Raw genomic sequence first — 24,922 nt, 5'->3', positions numbered from 1 at the left:
TACTGTCTGTCTTCATCATCCAATTAGATCAGTAACTCACGCAGCGTGTTTCATTTACTTTCAATTACCGTAAGCAACAATGCTGACATTCCATCTAATACAGCCATGACTAAAATGTCCTGCCAGGTCATGGTATGTGCTGCTCAGTCTGAGCTACAATGCTGACATTTCATCTAATAGAGCCATGACTACAGTGTCCTGTCATGGTATGTGCTGCTCAATCTAAGCCACAATGCTGACATTTCATCTAATAGAGCCATGACTACAGTGTCCTGTCATGGTATGTGCTGCTCAGTCTGAGGGTAAGAGTGTATAAAAGATGCTTTGTTGCTGATCAAACAGTGTAGCCTATGGGGGGATAGAGATGGTGTGGGTTTCTTTTTTTGTTTACTAGGCCAGGTCAGACAGCCACTGAATAAAGAGTGGGCTAGGCCAAGTGTCAGTTTGGCAGGATTTCGACCTACTGCACTGATTCACATGACCTATCCACTCAGCCACCGTGACTTCTACAAAAACCAGTAGATAACAATATGTTCTGTTGAAAACTCACTTTGAAACTGGTGTAACAATTTAGTGTTTATATACAGCAATTTTATAATTTGCAATGGGGCTAATTATGCACTGGGAGACTAATAGTCCACTAGCAGAACCCAGCAAATATCATACTTAAAAAACCCAAGTTTCATTTAGCAGGATTCGAACCTACTGCTCTGATTCACATGGCATCTGGCAGTCCAGCAGTAGGTGAGTTTCATCTCATGCCCACTCACAGTCCAGCAGTAGGTGAGCCTCATCTCATGCCCACTCACAGTCCAGCAGTAGGTGAGCCTCATCTCATGCCAACTCACAGTCACTCACAGTCCAGCAGTAGGTGAGCCTCATATCATGCCCACTCAGTCCAGCAGTAGGTGAGCCTCATCTCATGCCCACTCACAGTCCAGTAGTAGGTGAGCCTCATCTCATGCCCACTCAGTCCAGCAGTAGGTGAGCCTCATCTCATGCCCACTCAGTCCAGCAGTAGGTGAGCCTCATCTCATGCCAACTCACAGTCCAGCAGTAGGTGAGCCTCATCTCATGCCAACTCACAGTCACTCACAGTCCAGCAGTAGGTGAGCCTCATATCATGCCCACTCACAGTCCAGCAGTAGGTGAGTTTCATCTCATGCCCACTCACAGTCCAGCAGTAGGTGAGCCTCATCTCATGCCCACTCACAGTCCAGCAGTAGGTGAGCCTCATCTCATGCCAACTCACAGTCACTCACAGTCCAGCAGTAGGTGAGCCTCATATCATGCCCACTCAGTCCAGCAGTAGGTGAGCCTCATCTCATGCCCACTCACAGTCCAGTAGTAGGTGAGCCTCATCTCATGCCCACTCAGTCCAGCAGTAGGTGAGCCTCATCTCATGCCCACTCACAGTCCAGCAGTAGGTGAGCCTCATCTCATGCCAACTCACAGTCCAGCAGTAGGTGAGCCTCATCTCATGCCAACTCACAGTCACTCACAGTCCAGCAGTAGGTGAGCCTCATATCATGCCCACTCACAGTCCAGCAGTAGGTGAGCCTCATCTCATGCCCACTCACAGTCCAGCAGTAGGTGAGCCTCATCTCATGCCCACTCACAGTCCAGCAGTAGGTGAGCCTCATCTCATGCCAACTCAGTCACTCACAGTCCAGCAGTAGGTGAGCCTCATATCATGCCCACTCAGTCCAGCAGTAGGTGAGCCTCATCTCATGCCCACTCACAGTCCAGTAGTAGGTGAGCCTCATCTCATGCCCACTCAGTCCAGCAGTAGGTGAGCCTCATCTCATGCCCACTCACAGTCCAGCAGTAGGTGAGCCTCATCTCATGCCAACTCACAGTCCAGCAGTAGGTGAGCCTCATCTCATGCCAACTCACAGTCACTCACAGTCCAGCAGTAGGTGAGCCTCATATCATGCCCACTCACAGTCCAGCAGTAGGTGAGTTTCATCTCATGCCCACTCACAGTCCAGCAGTAGGTGAGCCTCATCTCATGCCCACTCACAGTCCAGCAGTAGGTGAGCCTCATCTCATGCCAACTCACAGTCACTCACAGTCCAGCAGTAGGTGAGCCTCATATCATGCCCACTCAGTCCAGCAGTAGGTGAGCCTCATCTCATGCCCACTCACAGTCCAGTAGTAGGTGAGCCTCATCTCATGCCCACTCAGTCCAGCAGTAGGTGAGCCTCATCTCATGCCCACTCAGTCCAGCAGTAGGTGAGCCTCATCTCATGCCAACTCACAGTCCAGCAGTAGGTGAGCCTCATCTCATGCCAACTCAGTCACTCACAGTCCAGCAGTAGGTGAGCCTCATATCATGCCCACTCACAGTCCAGCAGTAGGTGAGCCTCATCTCATGCCCACTCACAGTCCAGCAGTAGGTGAGCCTCATCTCATGCCCACTCACAGTCCAGCAGTAGGTGAGCCTCATCTCATGCCAACTCAGTCACTCACAGTCCAGCAGTAGGTGAGCTTCATATCATGCCAACTCACAGTCCAGCAGTAGGTGAGCTTCATATCATGCCAACTCAGTCCAGCAGTAGGTGAGCTTCATATCATGCCAACTCACAGTCCAGCAGTAGGTGAGCTTCATATCATGCCAACTCACAGTCCAGCAGTAGGTGAGCTTCATATCATGCCAACTCACAGTCCAGCAGTAGGTGAGCCTCATCTCATGCCAACTCACAGTCCAGCAGTAGGTGAGCCTCATCTCATGCCCACTCAGTCCAGCAGTAGGTGAGCCTCATATCATGCTCACTCAGTCCAGCAGTAGGTGAGCCTCATATTATGCTCACTCACAGTCCAGCGGTAGGTGAGCCTCATATCATGCTCACTCACAGTCCAGCAGTAGGTGAGCCTCATATCATGCTCACTCACAGTCCAGCGGTAGGTGAGCCCGAATAAAATGAAAATGCCAAAATTTCATATTAGCATTACTGCAAAAAAAAGTTATAAACGAATCACTATGCATTTTGACATGGATTACAGCTAAGTTTGTGGGGAGAATGATAAAAATACAAGCTAAAAACGTCTCAGGTCAGCACATTTTGTCTGAATATCTTTTTATTTTATTTTATTTTATTTTTATTTTTTTCATTCACAGAAACCCTGTTACAGTAAGACCCCCCCCCCAACCCCCCCCCCCCCCCCCCCCCCCCCCCCCGATATTAATTTACAATGAAACAAAACTATCGCTGGTTGTGTACAAATTCTTCAGGAGTAGAAAATTATAAAATAGAAAGCTCAATAGAAAGTTGTTGTTTTTTCGTTTTAATTAAAAAATCAATGGGAGTTAAGAAAAAAACGGGTCCTGTGAAAATGTTATCATTTTAGTCACGAAAAGGACAAAATGAGACATGCACGTACACACACATCTCTATAATGTTTGCCTGAATTTGAGGATTTGCTCTAGCACTAGGGGTTGCCCATCATGCCCCCATCTCATATACTTATGAATAGCATTTTCCTCTGCTATCACATCTCACATTTAATATATTCAACTTTTTCTAGGGATATACCAGCATGCTGTATATCACGATAACCAGCAGGTGACCAATGAGACTATCCAGTTTGGATGTTCCATACATCGCCACAGTAGTGCATGACTATTACTAGATATGTCATCCATCAAACACTATATATCCATTTTGGACGTTCCATACATCGCCACAGTAGTGCATGACTATTACTAGATATGTCATCCATCAAACACTAGATCCATTTTGGATATTCCATACATCGCCACAGTAGTGCATGACTATTACTAGATATGTCATCCATCAAACACTATATATCCATTTTGGACGTTCCATACATCGCCACAGTAGTGCATGACTATTACTAGATATGTCATCCATCAAACACTATAGATCCATTTTGGACATTCCATACATCGCCACAGTAGTGCATGACTATTACTAGATATGTCATCCATCAAACACTATATATCCAGTTTGGACGCTCCATACATTGCCACAGTAGTGCATGACTATTACTAGATATGTCATCCATCAAACACTATATATCCAGTCTGGATGTTCCATACATTGCCACAGTAGTGCATGACTATTACTAGATATGTCATCCATCAAACACTATATATCCAGTTTGGATGTTCCATACATTGCCACAGTAGTACATGGCTATTACTAGATATGTCATACTCAAACACTATATATCCAGTTTGGATGTTCCATACATTGCCACAGTAGTACATGGCTATTACTAGATATGTCATACTCAAACACTATATATCCAGTTTGGATGTTGTTGTTGTTGTTTTTTTTGTTTTGTTTTTTGTTTTTTTTGTTTTTTTTATTTCACCACCAAATATACAACATACATAAAGCAAATAATAAACATACATATAAGAGAAGCATACATAAATAATAAAAAAACCCAAAAACCCAAACATGTTATAATAATGGTCTCCCATTTATATATACTAGTATATATCAATATATTTCCTGTGGAAAAGAAAAAAGGTATATACCGATGATCAACTTGTAATTAGTTATAAACTAAAAACATATACAATAATATATATTTTATACAATTAATTTTGTCCAAATATTCCATTTTTCCTCAAATTTAGTTGTCCTGTTATTTATTGTAGCAATATATTTATCTATATAATAATACATGTTCAGATTGTTCTGGAATCCAGTTAACGTTAGTTTTTGACTTTTGCATTTTGACTTATATATGTATTGTTTCGCAATTAGAAGTATTAAATTGACAATATTATCTTTTTTAGAATAATTAGGATTGCCTAAAATAATTGTTTGTGCATTTATTTGGAGTCTAATTTTAGTTTTCAAGAATATCCAGTTGATAACAGTATTCCAGAATGCTTGAACATGTTTACATAACCAAAAAAGGTGCATTAAATCTTCACTAAACATATGACAAAAGTCACATTTATCTGATTTTTTTATACCATATATAACCAAATGTTTATTTGTTATTAAAATAAATAAAAATATCTTGTATTGAAAGTAACGGAGCCCTGTGTCGGTGGTTAGCTTGATAGGGATAAGATATACATTTTCCCACCATTTGTCACAGAGGTCAATATCAAAAATATGATTCCATTTTATTTGTGCGTTTATTTTGTATTTAGATGTGTGTTCATTTATGCATTCTTTGTAGAAATATTTACAAACGTTTGTTTTAAGAAGTTTTTTCAAACAATTAGGTTATATCCAGTTTGGATGTTCCATACATTGCCACAGTAGTGCATGACTATTACTAGATATGTCATCCATCAAGTTGAGTGGTATATTTACCAACATGAAATACTGGTGAAAGTTGAGTGGTATATTTACCAACATGAAATACTGGTGAAAGTTGAGTGGTATATTTACCAACATGAAATATTGGTGAAAGTTGAGTGGTATATTTACCAACATGAAATACTGGTGAAAGTTGAGTGGTATATTTACCAACATGAAATACTGGTGAAAGTTGAGTGGTATATTTACCAACATTAAATATTGGTGAAAGTTGAGTGGTATATTTACCAACATGAAATACTGGTGAAAGCTGAGTGGTATATTTACCAACATGAAATACTGGTGAAAGCTGAGTGCTATATTTACCAATACTAGTTTTGAACACCTTTCTGCTGTGATGTTCTTGTCTTGTATAGTAAATTCAATCTTGTTTAAACAAATAAAAAATACAAATCTCCCTCCCAATGTTCAACTATTTTTCTTTCTTTATGCAGCCTAATAGATATTAATTTAACAGCTATTCATAAAACAATATGGTCATGGGTATGGTTTGATGGGTTTGTATGCAGTATGGTCATGGGTTATGGTTTGATGAGTTTGTATGCAGTATGGTCATGGGTTATGTTTTGATGAGTTTGTATGCAGTATGGTCATGGGTATGGTTTGATGAGTTTGTATGCAGTATGGTCATGGGTATGGTTTGATGAGTTTGTATGCAATATGGTCATGGGTTATGGTTTGATGGGTTTGTATGCAGTATGGTCATGGGTATGGTTTGATGAGTTTGTATGCAGTATGGTCATGGGTTATGTTTTGATGGGTTTGTATGCAGTATGGTCATGGGTATGGTTTGATGAGTTTGTATGCAGTATGGTCATGGGTTATGTTTTGATGGGTTTGTATGCAGTATGGTCATGGGTTATGTTTTGATGGGTTTGTATGCAGTATGGTCATGGGTTATGGTTTGATGAGTTTGTATGCAGTATGGTCATGGGTATGGTTTGATGAGTGTGTATGCAGTATGGTCATGGGTTATGGTTTGATGAGTTTGTATGCAGTATGGTCATGGGTTATGGTTTGATGAGTGTGTATGCAGTATGGTCATGGGTTATGGTTTGATGGGTGTGTATGCAGTATGGTCATGGGTATGGTTTGATGAGTTTGTATGCAGTATGGTCATGGGTATGGTTTGATGAGTTTGTATGCAGTATGGTCATGGGTATGGTTTGATGGGTTTGTATGCAGTATGGTCATGGGTTATGGTTTGATAGTTTGTATGCAGTATGGTCATGGGTATGGTTTGATGAGTTTGTATGCAGTATGGTCATGGGTTATGTTTTGATGGGTTTGTATGCAGTATGGTCATGGGTTATGGTTTGATGAGTTTGTATGCAGTATGGTCATGGGTTATGTTTTGATGAGTTTGTATGCAGTATGGTCATGGGTATGTTTTGATGGGTTTGTATGCAGTATGGTCATGGGTTATGTTTTGATGGGTTTATGGGTTATGTTTTGATGGGTTTGTATGCAGTATGTTCATGGGTATGGTTTGATGGGTTTGTATGCAGTATGGTCATGGGTATGGTTTGATGGGTTTGTATGCAGTATGGTCATGGGTATGGTTTGATGAGTTTGTATGCAGTATGGTCATGGGTATGGTTTGACGGGTTTGTATGCAGTATGGTCATGGGTTATGTTTTGATGGGTTTGTATGCAGTATGGTCATGGGTTATGGTTTGATGAGTTTGTATGCAGTATGGTCATGGGTATGGTTTGATGAGTGTGTATGCAGTATGGTCATGGGTTATGGTTTGATGAGTTTGTATGCAGTATGGTCATGGGTTATGTTTTGATGAGTTTGTATGCAGTATGGTCATGGGTATGGTTTGACGGGTTTGTATGCAGTATGGTCATGGGATATGTTTTGATGAGTTTGTATGCAGTATGGTCATGTGTATGGTTTGTATGCAGTATGGTCATGGGTTATGTTTTGATGGGTTTGTATGCAGTATGGTCATGGGTTATGTTTTGATGGGTTTGTATGCAGTATGGTCATGGGTTATGGTTTGTATGCAGTATGGTCATGGGTATGTTTTGATGGGTTGGTATGCAGTATGGTCATGGGTTATGTTTTGATGGGTTTGTATGCAGTATGGTCATGGGTATGGATTGATGAGTTTGTATGCAGTATGGTCATGGGTTATGTTTTGATGAGTTTGTATGCAGTATGGTCATGGGTTATGTTTTGATGAGTTTGTATGCAGTATGGTCATGGGTTATGGTTTGATGAGTTTGTATGCAGTATGGTCATGGGTTATGGTTTGATGAGTTTGTATGCAGTATGGTCATGGGTTATGTTTTGATGAGTTTGTATGCAATATGGTCATGGGTATGGTTTGATGAGTTTGTATGCAGTATGGTCATGGGTATGTTTTGATGAGTTTGTATGCAGTATGGTCATGGGTATGGTTTGATGAGTTTGTATGCAGTATGGTCATGGGTATGGGTTGATGAGTTTGTATGCAGTATGGTCATGGGTTATGTTTTGATGAGTTTGTATGCAGTATGGTCATGGGTATGTTTTGATGAGTTTGTATGCAGTATGGTCATGGGTATGGGTTGATGAGTTTGTATGCAGTATGGTCATGAGTTATGGTTTGATGAGTTTGTATGCAGTATGGTCATGGTTATGGTTTGACGGGTTTGTATGCAGTATGATCATGGGTTATTGTTTTACACATGAGTGACGAATCAATAAGGCTGATATATTTTGTGCAGTGACGTTAATGTAATTATACAGGTAAAATGGTGGGTGGTATGTAACACTTCTGTTAATGAGCATTTTCCAGTGTTGAGTTTAATCACATGGATCAAATATTTGTCCATTTGTGTTCCTCTGTCTGTGTGTTTATCTTTCTGTATCTGGTTTCCTTGGCAGGAACATGTGTCAACTGTCACTGAAGACAGCTGCAACCAATCACCTTGAATTATCTGTGTGAAAATTTCTTGTGGTAATGATGAGAAAACTCTTTCTTGTGGTAATGATGTCAGATTATGCTGACAGTTTTTCCATGACATGTCAGATTATACTGACGGTTGTTCCATAACATGTTAGATTATACTGAAGGCTTTTCCATGACATGTTAGATTATACTGTCTGTTGTTCCATAACATGTTAGATTATACTGATGGTTTTTCCATAACATGTTAGATTATACTGAAGGCTTTTCCATGACATGTTAGATTATACTGAAGGCTTTTCCATGACATGTTCGATTATACTGTCTGTTGTTCCATAACATGTTAGATTATACTGATGGTTTTTCCATAACATGTTAGATTATACTGAAGGCTTTTCCATGACATGTTAGATTATACTGAAGGCTTTTCCATGACATGTTAGATTATACTGATGGTTTTTCCATGACATGTCAGATTATACTGACGGTTTTTCCATAACATGTTAGATTATACTGAAGGCTTTTCCATGACATGTTAGATTATACTGTCTGTTGTTCCATAACATGTTAGATTATACTGATGGTTTTTCCATGACATGTCAGATTATACTGACGGTTGTTCCATAACATGTTAGATTATACTGACGGCTTTTCCTTAGATTATACTGACGGCTTTTCAATGACATGTTAGATTATACTGAAGGTTTTTCATGACATGTTAGATTATACTGATGGTTTTTCCATGACATGTCAGATTATACTGATGGTTGTTCCATGACATGTTAGATTATACTGACGGTTGTTCCATAACATGTTAGATTATACTAATGGTTTTTCCATGACAGAACCGGCCTCGGTGGCGTCGTGGCAGGCCATCGGTCTACAGGCTGGTAGGTACTGGGTTCGGATCCCAGTCGAGGCATGGGATTTTTAATCCAGATACCGACTCCAAACCCTGAGTGAGTGCTCCACAAGGCTCAATGGGTAGGTATAAACCACTTGCACCGACCAGTGATCCATAACTGGTTCAACAAAGGCCATGGTTTGTGCTATCCTGCCTGTGGGAAGCGCAAATAAAAGATCCCTTGCTGCCAATCGGAAGAGTAGCCCATGTAGTGGTGACAGCGGGTTTCCTCTCAAAATCTGTGTGGTTCTTAACCATATGTCTGACGCCATATAACCGTAAATAAAATGTGTTGAGTGCGTCATTAAATAAAACACTTCTTTCTTCTTTTTTTCCCCATGACATGTTCGATTATACTGACGGTTGTTCCATGACATGCTAGATTATACTGATGGTTGTCCCATGACATGTTAGATTATACTGACGGTTGTTCCATGACATGCTAGATTATACTGACGGTTGTTCCATGACATGTTAGATTAAACTGATGGTTGTTCCATGACATGTTAGATTATACTGACGCTTGTTCCATGGTATGTTAGATTATACTGATGGTTGTTCCAGGGTTGGTCATAATGGAGGAATGCAGGTAGTTTCTGTGACTGCTGACCACACAAAATAAAATCTTATTTCTACAAAGTATGTATGACATGTAACAGCAGACCCAACAGGTATAATGTATTGAGTGTACACTGAGTTCAGTATTGACTCTGCCTTCCAAGTGGGTTACATTGGTTCAATGTTAGCTAACACACCTGCAAGCCAGCTTTACAGTCTGCTCCTCAGGGCTGCAGTGTCTGCCACACAGGTGTTTGTGATTCTGTCAGTGCATATATCATGGTAGACCACTAGTCAGTGTATTCCACTAGTCAGTGTATTCCAGTAGTCTGTGTGTTCAAGTAGTCTGTGTGTTCAAGTAGTCTGTGTATTCCAGTAGTCTATGCATACCATTAGTCAGTGTATTCCAGTAGTCTGTGTATTCCAGTAGTCTTTGCATTCCACTAGTTTGTGTATTCCACTAGTCTGTGTATTCCACTAGTTTGTGCATTCCACTAGCTTGTGTATTCCAATAGTCAGTGTATTCCAGTAATTTGTGTATTCCACTAGTCTTGTGTATTCCAGTTATCTGTGTATTCCAGTAGTCAGTGTATTCCACTAGTCTGTGTATTCCAGTAGTCTGTGTATTCCACTAGTTTGTGTATTCCAGTAGTCAGTTTATTCCAGTAATCTGTGTATTCCACTAGCCTGTGTATTACACCAGCCTGTGTATTCCACTAGCCTGTGTATTCCACTGTAGTGTATATTTTATTAATATTAATTCCACTAGGTTATTCCACTGGAGTGTGTATTTTATTAACCTGTGTATTTCACATGTCTGTGTATTTCACTAGTATGTGTATTCTACTAACCTGTGTATTTCACTAGTGTGTGCATTTCAATAGTGTGTATTTCACTAATCTATATATTCCCCACTAGTCTGTGTATTCCACTAGTCTGTGTACTGCACTAGTCTGTGTATTTCATTAGTTTGTGTACTCTTCTAGCTTGTGTATTCCACCAGTGTGAGTATTGCACTACTTTGTGCATTCTGTATAACAATGTGTGGAGTATGTATCTTGGCATGCTAGTGTGTGTATTCCAGATGAAGGTGGTTATTGTTTGCTGTCACAACACTGCTAGTCTGTGTACTCTGTGTATTCCATCAGTGTGAGTATTGCACTACTTTGTGCATTCTGTATCTTGTATAACAATGTGTAGAGTATGTATCTTGTATAACAATGTGTGGAGTATGTATCTTGTATAACAATGTGTGGAGTATGTATCTTGTATAACAATGTGTGGAGTATGTATCTTGTATAACAATGTGTAGAGTATGTATCTTGTATAACAATGTGTGGAGTATGTATCTTGTATAACAATGTGTAGAGTATGTATCTTGTATAACAATGTGTGGAGTATGTATCTTGTATAACAATGTGTGGAGTATGTATCTTGTATAACAATGTGTGGAGTATGTATCTTGTATAACAATGTGTGGTGTATGTATCTTGTATAACAATGTGTGGTGTATGTATCTTGGCATGCTAGTGTGTGTATTCCAGATGAAGGTGGTTATTGTTTGCTGTCACAACACTGCTAGTCTGTGTGCCGCAGTCTGTGAGAATTCCACATCAGCTGGGTGCTGGGATCAGTTTCACAATTCTTTTTGGCAGTGTGCTTGTACAGTCTTTCAACAACAACAAACAAAACTAGACTTTCACACCACATCAATGTATATTTTGGCAGTGTGCTTGTACAGTCTTTCAACAACAACAAACAAAACTAGACTTTCACACCACATCAATGTATATTTTGTATCCTTCAAGTAAAAACATGTATGCTAAACTTTCACAAAGCTATTCAATACAAGACCATACATAATAGTATTAGTTTGCAATTTCTTTCTAAAGTCTCCTTCATAAGTGTACTGCTAAACATGTGTACACTATCACAGTCTCCTACATAAGTATGTACTGCTAAACATGCGTACACTTTGACAGTCTCCTACATAAGTGTGTACTGCTAAACATGCGTACACTATGACAGTCTCCTACATAAGTGTGTACTGCTAAACATGTGTACACTATCACAGTCTCCTACATAAGTGTGTACTGCTAAACATGTATACACTTTGACAGTCTCCTACATAAGTGTGTGCTGCTAAACATGCGTACACTGTGACAGTCTCCTACATAAGTGTGTGCTGCTAAACATGCGTACACTGTGACAGTCTCCTACATAAGTGTGTGCTGCTAAACATGCGTACACTGTGACAGTCTCCTACATAAGTGTGTGCTGCTAAACATGCGTACACTATGACAGTCTCCTACATAAGTGTGTGCTGCTAAACATGCGTACACTGTGACAGTCTCCTACATAAGTGTGTGCTGCTAAACATGCGTACACTATGACAATCTCCTACATAAGTGTGTGCTGCTAAACATGCGTACACTGTGACAGTCTCCTACATAAGTGTGTGCTGCTAAACATGCGTACACTGTGACAGTCTCCTACATAAGTGTGTGCTGCTAAACATGCGTACACTATGACAGTCTCCTACATAAGTGTATGCTGCTAAACATGCGTACACTATGACAGTCTCCTCTGTCTTGGTTACATATTAAATCAGTGCTTCTTCAAGCTCATGATGACAATTTTCTGATCAACAGTTTGATATTATTCGATAATAAAAGCAGTACACACTTATGTAGGAGTCTTTAAGAGTAAAGCCATTGTCTTATCTTTCCAATCACTGCCTAATTGACTTAATCATAAATATTGCTAATAAAGCTGCACAAGACAGTTCTAAAAATAAGCCATATCTTAACCCTAAAATCCCAAAGTTGGGAGATGCCTCACAGTCAGTTAATGATAATCACTGCCTAATTGACTTAATCATAAATATTGCTAATAAAGCTGCACAAGACAGTTCTAAAAATAAGCCATATCTTAACCCTAAAATCCCAAAGTTGGGAGATGCCTCACAGTCAGTTAATGATAATCCTTGTGGTAAAATATCAACTTTAGGTACAGCAAAATTTAGATCTGATACAAATATCACTTCATTGAAAACAAAGAGCCCAACATTTAGATCTGATACAAATATCACTTCATTGAAAACAAAGCCCAACATTTAGATCTGATACAAATATCACTTCATTGAAAACAGAGCCCAACATTTAGATCTGATACAAATATCACTTCATTGAAAACAGAGCCCAACATTTAGATCTGATACAAATATCACTTCACTGAAAACAGAGCCCAACATTTAGATCTGATACAAATATCACTTCACTGAAAACAGAGCCCAACATTTAGATCTGATACAAATATCACTTCATTGAAAACAGAGCCCAACATTTAGATCTGATACAAATATCACTTCATTGAAAACAGAGAGCCCAACATTTAGATCTGATACAAATATCACTTCATTGAAAACAGAGCCCAACATTTAGATCTGATACAAATATCACTTCACTGAAAACAGAGCCCAACATTTAGATCTGATACAAATATCACTTCATTGAAAACAGAGCCCAACATTTAGATCTGATACAAATATCACTTCATTGAAAACAAAGAGCTCAACATTTTCAGTAAGTAAAAGCAAGTTTAATTTCCCCACAAAAAGTATCAATATTGCCAGTTGGAACATTCAACATATACTGCCAAAACTAGATGAAATCTCATTGACAATGGGTGAAAACCCTTCTTTACATATATTAGGATTGTGTGAAACCTTTCTAAGCCAGGAAATCCCGGATACTATAATTAATATTGATCATTGCAACTTGGAACGAAAAGACAGAAGGGACAAACAAGGTGGAGGACTGGCTGTATATATTAGAAACTCCTTATCCTATAAAAGACGAAATGATATCGAAGACTTGACTACAGAAACTATATGGCTACAAATTAATTGACAACATGCTAAAAATATCTTGTTATGTTTTGTCTACAGACCACCTAACTCACATGTGTCCTGGATAGATATGATTGACACTCAGCTGGAAAAGGCTTTAAATGAAAACCTTGATATAATTGTTATGGGAGACTTTAATATCTATTTCATAAATGGTTGCTCTAATACCAGGTGGAGCAATTTAGTGAAGTCATATGAATTGACTCAAATAGTGGATACGTCTACCAGAATAACCGAAAACTCCTCGACTATCATAGATCACATTTATTGTACAAACACTAGTATGATTACTCAAGTATGTATACCATGTTTTGCTATTAGCGATCATTATCCTGTCACAGTTAGTCTTAATCAATATACAAACAATTCTGATAAAAAATATGATAAATAACACTCATAAAACTATATCATATAGGTGTTTTAAAACATTTTGCACTGAAGACTTTCTTTTAGACATTAACAATTCCAATATAAACAATATTTTTTCATGTAATGATGTTAATATGGCCTTATTACTTTGGCACAACACACTAATTAATATTCTGAATAAACATGCACCTTTGAAAATAAAACAAGTTAGACGATTTGAACAACCAAAATGGTACAGTGATAAGATCAAATACTCAAAAATGCAACGTGATCATTTTCATAAAATAAAAGACTGGACCAGCTACAAGCTGTGGCGCAATAAAACATTAAATTTCATAGCTGAGGCTAAGAAGTATTTATTTCAAGATGCAGTTCAGAACAACAAACCTTCAAGTTTCTTATGGAATCATTTCAAAACATTATCTGGAAAATGATTAGGGTTACCTGTGCCTTCAGAGTTAAAAATAAATAACAGTTTGGTTACTAATGCAAGTGACATTCTACAAACTTTAAATGAGCATTTCATTAACATCTCACAGACTATTGACACAAAACCTTTTACTCCCGAAAATCACACTATACTTCAGGATTATCTTAGAAACAAAATAGTAAATAACATGCCATTTAGAATACCATATGTCTGTCTACATGATGTGGTAAATTATATAACAAAATTAGACTCATCAAAGGCAACCGGTTTAGATGGCATTGGGCTTAGTAATCACACCCTAGCTCCACTCATCGTACACATAATCAACTTAAGTATTGCTGATGGAACCTTCCCATGTGCATTAAAAATTGCTAGAGTCACTCCAATTATAACAAAAATATTTGAGAGGCATATCTCAAATCATCTATATAAATACTTGACTAAATATAACCTCCTACATGATGCTCAGTCTGGTTTCCGTGAAAAACACTCATGCCAGACTGCATTGGTACACCTAATTGATCAGTGGATCTTGTCTATCGATAATGATAACATGGTAGGAACCATTTTCCTAGATTTAAAGAAAGCCTTCGATCTTGTAGATCATTCTATACTTCTTTATAAACTGAAGCTTCTAAATTTTTCTGATCAAAGTCTCAAATGGTTTACTTCCTATCTACAAATTCGTCAGCAGATTGTCAAAGTTGGGAACTTACAATCCTCATCACAGCAAGTACTGACCGGTGTCCCCCAAGGCTCAATTCTCGGTCCACTACTAATTATTATCTACATAAACGATATGCCCTTGTATGCCAAACACTGCTCTATTGACATGTATGCCGATGATGCAACCATGCACACATATGGTAGTAACCTAACAGAACTAGAGTTAAATTTGCAGGTGGATTTATTGGGCATTCAAAAGTGGTGCACAAATAACAATATGGCTCTTAATCTTCAGAAAACAACTTGTATGTTAGTAAGTACAACATACAAAATAGCCAGGCAGCACTCAATACAAATTACACTAAACAATGAAAAACTTAATGCAGTAAAATCGCAAAAGATACTTGGTGTTTATATAGATGAGTCACTGACCTGGACAGTACACATTAGAAAAGTGATTTCAAAATTGGCCTTGACTATCTCACTTCTCAGGAGACTTAATATATACTTAAATCAAGCTGCCAAAACAGTTTTCTATAATGCATACATTGTTCCAATTCTCGACTTTGCTGCTACTGTTTGGGGACACTGTGCTAAGGAACAAGTGGTTCAAATTCTAAAAATGCAAAAACGTGCAATGAGAATAATTTTAAACAAACCATTAATAACTCCATCTAAAGACATGTTCAGGGAACTAAATATTTTACCTTTCCCTGACAGAATAAAATACCACATTGGCATAATGGTATATAAAGCACTAAATGGTTTCTCCCCAGAATACATTACATCTCTCCTTACCCCAATATCTGAAACCTGTAAATATAACCTAAGATCCTCTAACAAAAACAAACTTCAGCTACCAAGGCCTCATACTGAACTATATAAAAAGTCCTTCAGTTACTCGGGTGTTCAGATATGGAATACAATGCCCCTTGATATTAGACACCAGAAGTCAGTTGCGAACTTTAAATCCAGCCTGAAACAATATCTCATGGATGTTTATTTGGCTGATTAATTTTTATTCTATATAATAATTATGTTTTGAGACTTTAGTGTCAATATTACACAACTAACAGATGTCTGTGAAATGTAAGATTTCTCTAGTCAATATGTATGTATGCATTATTATAATAGTATAGTACTTAGTATATATGTATTTTCTTTTCCAGTATTTCAATGTATTGTTGAGGGCTAAGTGGAAGATTAGCTTGTGCTAAACCTGTCACCCTCATTAAATAAAGTTATTATTATTATTATTATTATTATTATGTGACTCTTTGTTTGCAGTCTAATTACAATTACAGTAATGTATGGAAACCACGGATGTTGATGGTGCAACATCTGGGTTTAACATTCATAACTTACTCATCCTGAAAATACTGTGTAAATGTAGGATATAGGTCAGTTGGAATAGTTTTGTTTAAAGTGTTTATGTAAATGTAGGGTATGGGAGGTTAGTTAGGGGAGAGGTTAGTTAGGGGAGAGGTTAGTTAGGGGAGAAGTTAGTTAGGGGAGAAGTTAGTTAGGGGGGTGTCGTCTACATATTTTGTTTGTATTCCCTCACACAACACACATTACTTTAAGTACAGATTGATTTGGCATTACTGTTCTAAAATCTTCCAGTACAGAACACGCTTTATTAAATGTTTATTTAGGGGATAACCCTACTGTGTTTTCCGATTTGCGGACGTATATTGGTGGTTTTACTGTCGCAAATGTAGTTTTATTGGCAACGCGTTAGCGATATACGTCTGCAAATTGGAAAACACAGTAGGGTTATCCCTATTCTAATTAAACTGTTTGCTGGTTGATTTTAAATAGGACATTGTCACATTTGTAGTAAGAATAAGCCTATAAACGTCACCAGCTGGTGACGTCATTAGGCAGTCCATTAACAGACGATGGGTGGTCGGACAGTTAGCGCTTCGAACATAGATGTATAATTTCACATATTTAATCAGCTCTCATGATTAGATATCGACTAATAAAGAATAATTATGTTCATTTTTGACATAAAAACTTCTCAGTATTTAACGACTTCTGTACGTAACATGAACGCTACAGAAATTGTCTTTATGACGTCATTACAAAACAACCCTGTTCTTCACTTAACCTATGACGTATTTCTGCCAGAAAATTTGTGACCGGTATATCGGTGATTTTACCACCTGAAATTTTTAGCAGAGATCCAATCAGATCCGTTCTTACAAATGTTTTGAATTAGAATTTTAGATATTATCTATTTATTATTATTTTTATTCTTTTAAATGTGTGTGTGGGTCAGATATATGAGAAAGGGTATAATTCACAAAGTACTATGTAATTGTGGTGAATTCATTTATATGCTGGGGGTGGGGGGGTGGGGTTGCCAACTTGCCATGCTCCAGTGTGTGTCCCTCCCCCCCCCCCCCCCCCCCCCCCCAACTCTCTAGGATCTGCTTTTGATGAATCCAAGACAAAATCCCTCTGGACAAAATTAGCTTAATTAAATCAGACATGTTTTGAAAGTCTGCAGTCTGACAACAAAATAAATAAATAATAATGCCGACATATTGAGTAAAACCATATTTTATTGATTATATAAGGTCCAGGTGAAGACATTGTGATCAGTAGAGTTGGTTTCCATCTGGAGCTGTGTCCAGTCCCTCCAGGGAGGCCTCCAGTCTGGAGCTGTGTCCAGTCCCTCCAGGGAGGCCTCCAGTCTGGAACTGTGTCCAGTCCCTCCAGGGAGGCCTCCAGTCTGGAACTGTGTCCAGTCCCTCCAGGGAGGCCTCCAGTCTGGAGCTGTGTCCAGTCCCTCCAGTCTGGATCTGTGTCCAGTCCCTCCAGGGAGGCCTCCAGTCTGGAACTGTGTCCAGTCCCTTCAGGGAGGCCTCCAGTCTGGAGCTGTGTCCAGTCCCTCCAGGGAGGCCTCCAGTCTGGAGCTGTGTCCAGTCCCTCCAGGGAGGCCTCCAGTCTGGAACTGTGTCCAGTCCCTCCAGGGAGGCCTCCAGTCAGGAGCTGTGTCCAGTTCCTCCAGGGAGGCCTCCAGTCAGGAGCTGTGTCCAGTTCCTCCAGTTTGGAGCTGTGTCCAGTCCCTCCAGTCTGGAGCTGTGTCCAGTCCCTCCAGGGAGGCCTCCAGTCTGGAGCTGTGTCCAGTCCCTCCAGGGAGGCCTCCAGTCTGGAGCTGTGTCCAGTCCCTCCAGGGAGGCCTCCAGTCTGGAGCTGTGAGTTTTATCAGTGTAACTCAACCGAGCAGAAACCTGGCATATCACCCAAAATAATTATGATGGGGACTGGGTCCAGTTTTTCCATAAGGGAAGGGATGCTGCCCAATCACGGCTCATCATCACTAGTCTGTCTTGGAAATACAAGATCATTTCCATTGTTCAATATTGTATATTCGGTATTGTATTTGCTGTATTGTATTTGCAATAGTGAATAACACATTTTCTTTTTACTCAACTTCTGCGATCATATCTAATACTTCGTCTATTATTTATTGCTGTCGCACAATGCATTTTGGAAAGCAATCTATTTGTAGGCTATCTGTGAGTTTGCACAAAGTGTTATTCAAAGTGACGGTGTGATTTGTTCAAGTGTTGTATTGATTACGTATTCCATTATTAATGTGGCCAGCCTCTGATCAGTTCATTCACCGCCAGCTCAGCTTGAGGGCCGGCTACAAACCACTGATGCATATTGTATGTCCGGTAATCAGCAGAGACACGCTGCACGCGAACCATCATAGCACACACCCTGACACCAAGCGATTCATTGACGCATACACCAACACCTGCTTTGTCACGGTGTGTTAGCTGATCAGATCCTTGTAATGGAACGAAACCGTCAGTGCACACAGACTCCCCCCACAGCATGAAACCCTCAGTGCATATAGACTCCCCCCCCCCAGCACACTGACTTTCCCCACAAAACACATTGGACCACTGGAGCACTCCAAAACACTAACGCCAGGGTACAGGAAATATTGTGTGTTACCACACTAGCTTGATAAGCCGAGTGTACTGACACTCACTACACTGACTGCAACTGACACTGGAAATATGTGACTTGTTGAAGGTTTACTCATTCACCAGTTTAGTAAGTAATGTTTGTGAAGGACATTAACACTGCATTTTGTTGATGAATATGTCAGGGGTCGGGGAGTTTGTTGTAGAGGGGGGTGAATGTGGGTCAAGTGTTATTACCCTCGATGATCAAACGGATATGAAACTTGTAAGGGCTGCATGTTATATAACTGATTACAGCGGGGAAGTTGGAACTAATGTTTCCTTTTAAAACCACCACCCAGAAAAATAAATCTTGATTTAAAACCTGCATGAAAAAAGAAACAACATGGCATAAATGAGTAATAATGTTGCCCCCCTCTCTCCCCCCCCCCCATGTAATCAGTTGAGAAACAGCCCCAGATCATTTACTTTATTAATGTCAGCTGTTACTTAATGAACAGTGTAGTAAACTGTCTCAGGTCACAGTGAATACACAGCTGTAGTAAACTGTCGGAGGTCACAGTGAATACACAGCTGTAGTAAACCGTCTCAGGTCACAGTGAATGCACGGCTGTAGTAAACCGTCTCAGGTCACAGTGAATGCACGGCTGTAGTAAACCGTCTCAGGTCACAGTGAATTCACGGCTGTAGTAAACCGTCTCAGGTCACAGTGAATGCATGGCTGTAGTAAACCGTCTCAGGTCACAGTGAATGCATGGCTGTAGTAAACCGTCTCAGGTCACAGTGAATGCACGGCTGCAGTAAACTGTCTCAGGTCACAGTAAATACACATGTTTCCGGAATCTTCCTGTTCCCAGAACATTCATTTTAACAAAATGCTTGTGTTCTGGGTGAGTGAGCAGACTGCATGGGAAAAACTAGAATAGAATATAGTGGGTGACCTACCTAGTTCTTCCTTCAATACAAAAACACTTAACTCTTAACTGAATGAAAGAAACAAGCATTATAAATGGTAGCTTGTTGTTAGGAATTTATTACATGGCGTTGTCATAGTTACAGTTGTTTACTTTCTCAATCAGCCATATATAGTTATTTATATATGTGTGTCACAGTTGGTGAAATTCTAGGTTAATATTTTATATAATGTTACAGATGTTTCAAAATTTATTTTATTTATTCATTATTTTTAACCAAGGAAACGTACAACAGTGGTGAAGTACTGTATGTTATTTTTGTTGAAGTAATGTAAATATCTGTATTGAAGTATTTTATATATGTACATGTAATGTGCCAGTTAATTATGGAATATGTTACTTATTATGGAATATGCTGGTTAATCATGGAATAAGTAAGTTAAGTATGGAATATGCAAGTTAAGTATATGCAAGTTAAGTATGGTACATACTAGTTAAATATGGAATATGCTAGTTACTATGGAATATGCTAGTATAGTGCAGTTAAGTATAGAAAGTGTTAGTATTGAATTTGCTAGTTATGTATGCAAAATTACCAGTAGCTTTGTTAAGTATAAAAAAAGCTAGTCAAGTGTGGAATATGGTAGTTAAATATGAAAGAAAGTTAAGTATAGACATTGGGTACGGTATTCATCAGTGTAAAGTTTCATGCAGTGTAATCAAAGTTACTGATGTTGTTACTTGTTTTCGATTTGAGTACACTAACTACTTGTATCTGTATAGAAATTCCGCCGATTATTGTGTTATGCGTGACCTTTCCGGTTTGTGTGCTAGTATAGTTTGATTATTGTGTTATGCATGACCTTTCCGGTTTGTGTGCTAGTATAGTTTGAAAGGTTGAGCACTCATTTTGTTTCATGTTGCTCTCCATGTTTCACTCATAACACATCCGCAATTGATATTTAATTGGCGTGGGTGGGATCTATGGGATGGTGTGTCCATGGTCATTTAAATATGCCAGGAACGGGGGTGTGTGTGTGTGTGTGTGTGTGTGTGTGTGTGTGTGTGTGTGTGTGTGTGTGTGTGTGTGTGTATGTGTATGTGTATGTGTATGTGTATGTGTGTGTGTGTGTGTGTGTGTGTATGTGTGTGTAGGAACTTGGGGGGGGGGCAGGAACTTTGGGGGGGCAGGAACTTTGGGGGGGGACAGTCAATTTAGAATATTTATTCACATCTGTGGCTGTGTTAAAACAGTTTTCTAATAGCATGATTTATGAGCTACATCCTTATGAAAAAAACTTAAATGTTCATAAATGTATTTTGATCATCTTTCAACTAGGGGATAGAAGGGCCAATGTATCTTTTCCAGTTCAGAGTTGGGGCCATCCCCCTGCCCCCCCCCCCCCCACATACCTCCCACACCAATAAGGGATATGTATAATTGTTGAATACTGAATCATCAAAAAATTAGAAGTTGCTTTCAAGTAAATGCCGTAGCTTTTGATGATTATCAAGTGAATACCGTAGCTTTTGATGATTACCAAGTGAATACCTTAGCTTTTGATGATTATCAAGTGAATACCATAGCTTTTGATGATTACCAAGTGAATACCTTAGCTTTTGATGATTATCAAGTGAATACCGTAGCTTTTGATGATTACCAAGTGAATACTGTAGCTTTTGATGATTGCCAAGTGAATACTGTAGCTTTTGATGATTACCAAGTGAATACTGTAGCTTTTGATGATTACCAAGTGAATCCTGTAGCTTTTGATGATTACCAAGTGAATACTGTAGCTTTGGATGATTACCAAGTGAATACTGTAGCTTTTGATGATTATCAAGTGAATACCGTAGCTTTTGATGATAACCAAGTGAATACTGTAGCTTTTGATGATTACCAAGTGAATACTGTAGATCAAGTGAATGCCGTAGCTTTTGATGATTACCAAGTGAATGGCATAGCTTTTGATGATTACCAAGTGAATACCATAGCTTTTCATTATTACCAAGTGAATACCATAGCTTTTGATGATTACCAAGTGAATACTGTAGCTTTTGATGATAACCAAATGAATACCATGGCTTTTGAAGATTACCAAGTGAATACCATAGCTTTTGATGATTACCAAGTGAATGACATAGCTTTTGATGATTACCAAGTGAATGCCATAGCTTTTAATTATTACCAAGTGAATACTGTAGCTTTTGATGATAACCAAGTGAATACCGTAGCTTTTGATGATAACCTAGTGAATACTGTAGCTTTTGATGATTACCAAGTGAATGCCATAGCTTTTAATTATTACCAAGTGAATACCATAGCTTTTAATTATTACCAAGTGAATACCATAGCTTTTGATGATTACCAAGTGAATACTGTAGCTTTTGATGATAACCAAGTGAATACTGTAGCTTTTGATGATTACCAAGTGAATAATGTAGCTTTAGATGACTACCAAGTGAATACCTTAGCTTTTGATGATAACTAAGTGAATACCATAGCTTTTGATGATTTCCAAGTGAATACTGTAGCTTTTGATGATTACCAAGTGAATAATGTAGCTTTTGATGATTACCAAGTGAATACTGTAGCTTTTGATGATTACCAAGTGAATACCGTAGCTTTTGATGATTACCAAGTGAATACCATAGCTTTTGATGATTACCAAGTGAATACCGTAGCTTATGATGATTACCAAGTGAATACAGTAGCTTTTGATGATTACCAAGTGAATGCTGTAACTTTTGATGATTACCAAGTGAATACAATTGATGATTACCAAGTGAATGCTGTAACTTTTGATGATTACCAAGTGAATGCCATAGCTTTTGATGATTACCAAGTGAATACCATAGCTTTTGATGATTACCAAGTGAATACCATATCTTTTGATGATTACCAAGTGAATACCATAGCTTTTGATGATTACCAAGTGAATACCTTAGCTTTTGATGATAACTAAGTGAATACCATAGCTTTTGATGATTTCCAAGTGAATACTGTAGCTTTTGATGATTACCAAGTGAATAATGTAGCTTTTGATGATTACCAAGTGAATACTGTAGCTTTTGATGATTACCAAGTGAATACCGTAGCTTTTGATGATTACCAAGTGAATACCATAGCTTTTGATGATTACCAAGTGAATACCGTAGCTTATGATGATTACCAAGTGAATACAGTAGCTTTTGATGATTACCAAGTGAATGCTGTAACTTTTGATGATTACCAAGTGAATACAATTGATGATTACCAAGTGAATGCTGTAACTTTTGATGATTACCAAGTGAATGCCATAGCTTTTGATGATTACCAAGTGAATACCATAGCTTTTGATGATTACCAAGTGAATACCATATCTTTTGATGATTACCAAGTGAATACCATAGCTTTTGATGATTACCAAGTGAATACCGTAGCTTATGATCATTACCAAGTGAATGCTGTAACTTTTGATGATTACAAAGTGAATACCATAGCTTTTGATGATTACATGAGCATCATTAAAAAAACTAACTTTTCACGTGGTTCCGTCTAAAACTTTGTAATAAATTCAGTTTTGTCCACATTTGAAATAAGATATTGGGGTTTTATCTCTTGGGGTTATGTCCCTTGTATCCATTGGAGTCCTTGCACCAGCACAACACCACAACCAATTAAATCACAAGAGTTCCATGTCGAAGTTCAAGGTGAACAGTGAAATACATGTAGTTACGAAGTAAAAGTGGCTGCAGCTCTGATTGGTAGTAACATGTCACACTGATTATTGGTACAAATACTATTATTTATTCCAAATAAATTAATATACCAGAATTGGTATAAAAAATAAATAATTAATTTTAATGTATTTGTGGTATAAATTGTACAATACATTCCACTCCGACCTCTTTATCTGACCACTGCGTACGCAGGATGCATGTAACTGCATTCCAGATCAACACGAGTCAAAGGATAAAGGTAAAAAATATTAAACATCAAACCTTCATCAATATCCTCATATTCAGTGTTGTTCATATCAAATACTATAAGTGCCTGCTGGGTGGTGGGTGGTGAATGTTACCCCTCGTTGTTTTATAGTAAATGTAAATTGAGTGTTTCATACATGTGTCAACGACTAAGGGTTTTTTCTGCTTGCTTTTGTACAGGTATTCACTTCCAGCTCTGATAACTTTGAAGAAAGTGTTCACCTCATAGATTGTCTCCTTTTCCTCATTAGCATAATGGATGACAAGGGTGCTACCGAGGCGATGATGGAAACAGCTAATCTCAAGTTCGCGCAGCCTGGTCGTGCCAAGCGAGTCTTAAGAGCGGTCAGTAATAAAACTCATTGTACTCTTTCTAGGTTTTGCACTGTGAAGTTCCACATATAATAATTTCATGATGGTGCACAATCTAATTTCCTGTTGTATGTCTTTTGATTCTGCCTTGTGCAGAGATTCAGTTTTGAGATTGTTCATGGTTTTGATATTCAGATTCTGTGAACTTTAAACTTGTAATGTCATTTAGCAAGAACATAAACCATCATGTATGAAGTATGTTTTTGCCTTGTGTGCAGTGAAATGCATATTAAAACAATTTCAATATAATACTATACTCAACTTAGAATACATTTGTATTTGATAGAAGTGATTTAAGTAGGATTTGGTGCCTCTTTAAATGTCACACAATAGTAATTGTGTATATAAAATTAAGAAAATGTCCCAAATGATGTCATTTTTTGATTGTTTGACACAGATAGTGAAGAAGTGTTTACTGATGTCACTGTTTGACACAGATCAGGAAGTGGTGTTTACTGATGTCATTGTTTAACACAGATCAGGAAGTGGTGTTTATTGATGTTATTGTTTGGTTTCACATGTCGGGAAGTGGTGTTTATTGATGTTATTGTTTGGTTTCACAGATCGGGAAGTGGTGTTTACTGATGTTATTGTTTGATTTCACAGATCGGGAAGTGGTGTTTACTGATGTTATTGTTTGGTTCCACAGATCGGGAAGTGGTGTTTAC

General features: G+C 38.4%; 2 protein-coding genes across 3 annotated transcripts in view; both read left to right on the top strand.

The window, feature by feature from the left end:
* Window positions 1–875, top strand: part of LOC121370226 (transportin-3-like) — a 52,479-nt gene extending 51,604 nt beyond the window's left edge. The window contains exon 19 of the mRNA XM_041495348.1: window positions 694–875. Coding sequence (XP_041351282.1) covers window positions 694–875 — 182 coding nt within the window. The remainder of the gene's footprint in view (window positions 1–693) is intronic.
* LOC121371909 (excitatory amino acid transporter 2-like) overlaps window positions 1–24,922 on the top strand; it is an 84,846-nt gene that overhangs the window by 6,048 nt on the left and 53,876 nt on the right. Inside the window, exons 1-2 of one of the 2 annotated variants that reach the window (XM_041498150.1) lie at window positions 19,011–19,129; window positions 24,063–24,227. In XM_041498150.1, the coding sequence (XP_041354084.1) occupies window positions 24,138–24,227 (90 nt within the window). In that variant the 5' untranslated portion in view covers window positions 19,011–19,129; window positions 24,063–24,137. Of the gene's footprint in view, window positions 1–19,010; window positions 19,130–24,062; window positions 24,228–24,922 lie in introns of those variants that run through there. The other variant, XM_041498149.1, reaches the window with a different exon arrangement.

The sequence above is a fragment of the Gigantopelta aegis genome, chromosome 4 (assembly GCF_016097555.1).
Source record: "Gigantopelta aegis isolate Gae_Host chromosome 4, Gae_host_genome, whole genome shotgun sequence".
Lineage (NCBI taxonomy): Eukaryota > Metazoa > Mollusca > Gastropoda > Neomphalida > Peltospiridae > Gigantopelta > Gigantopelta aegis.
Note: the sequence above shows the minus strand (reverse complement) of the source record. Positions and strands in the feature narration are given on the sequence as shown.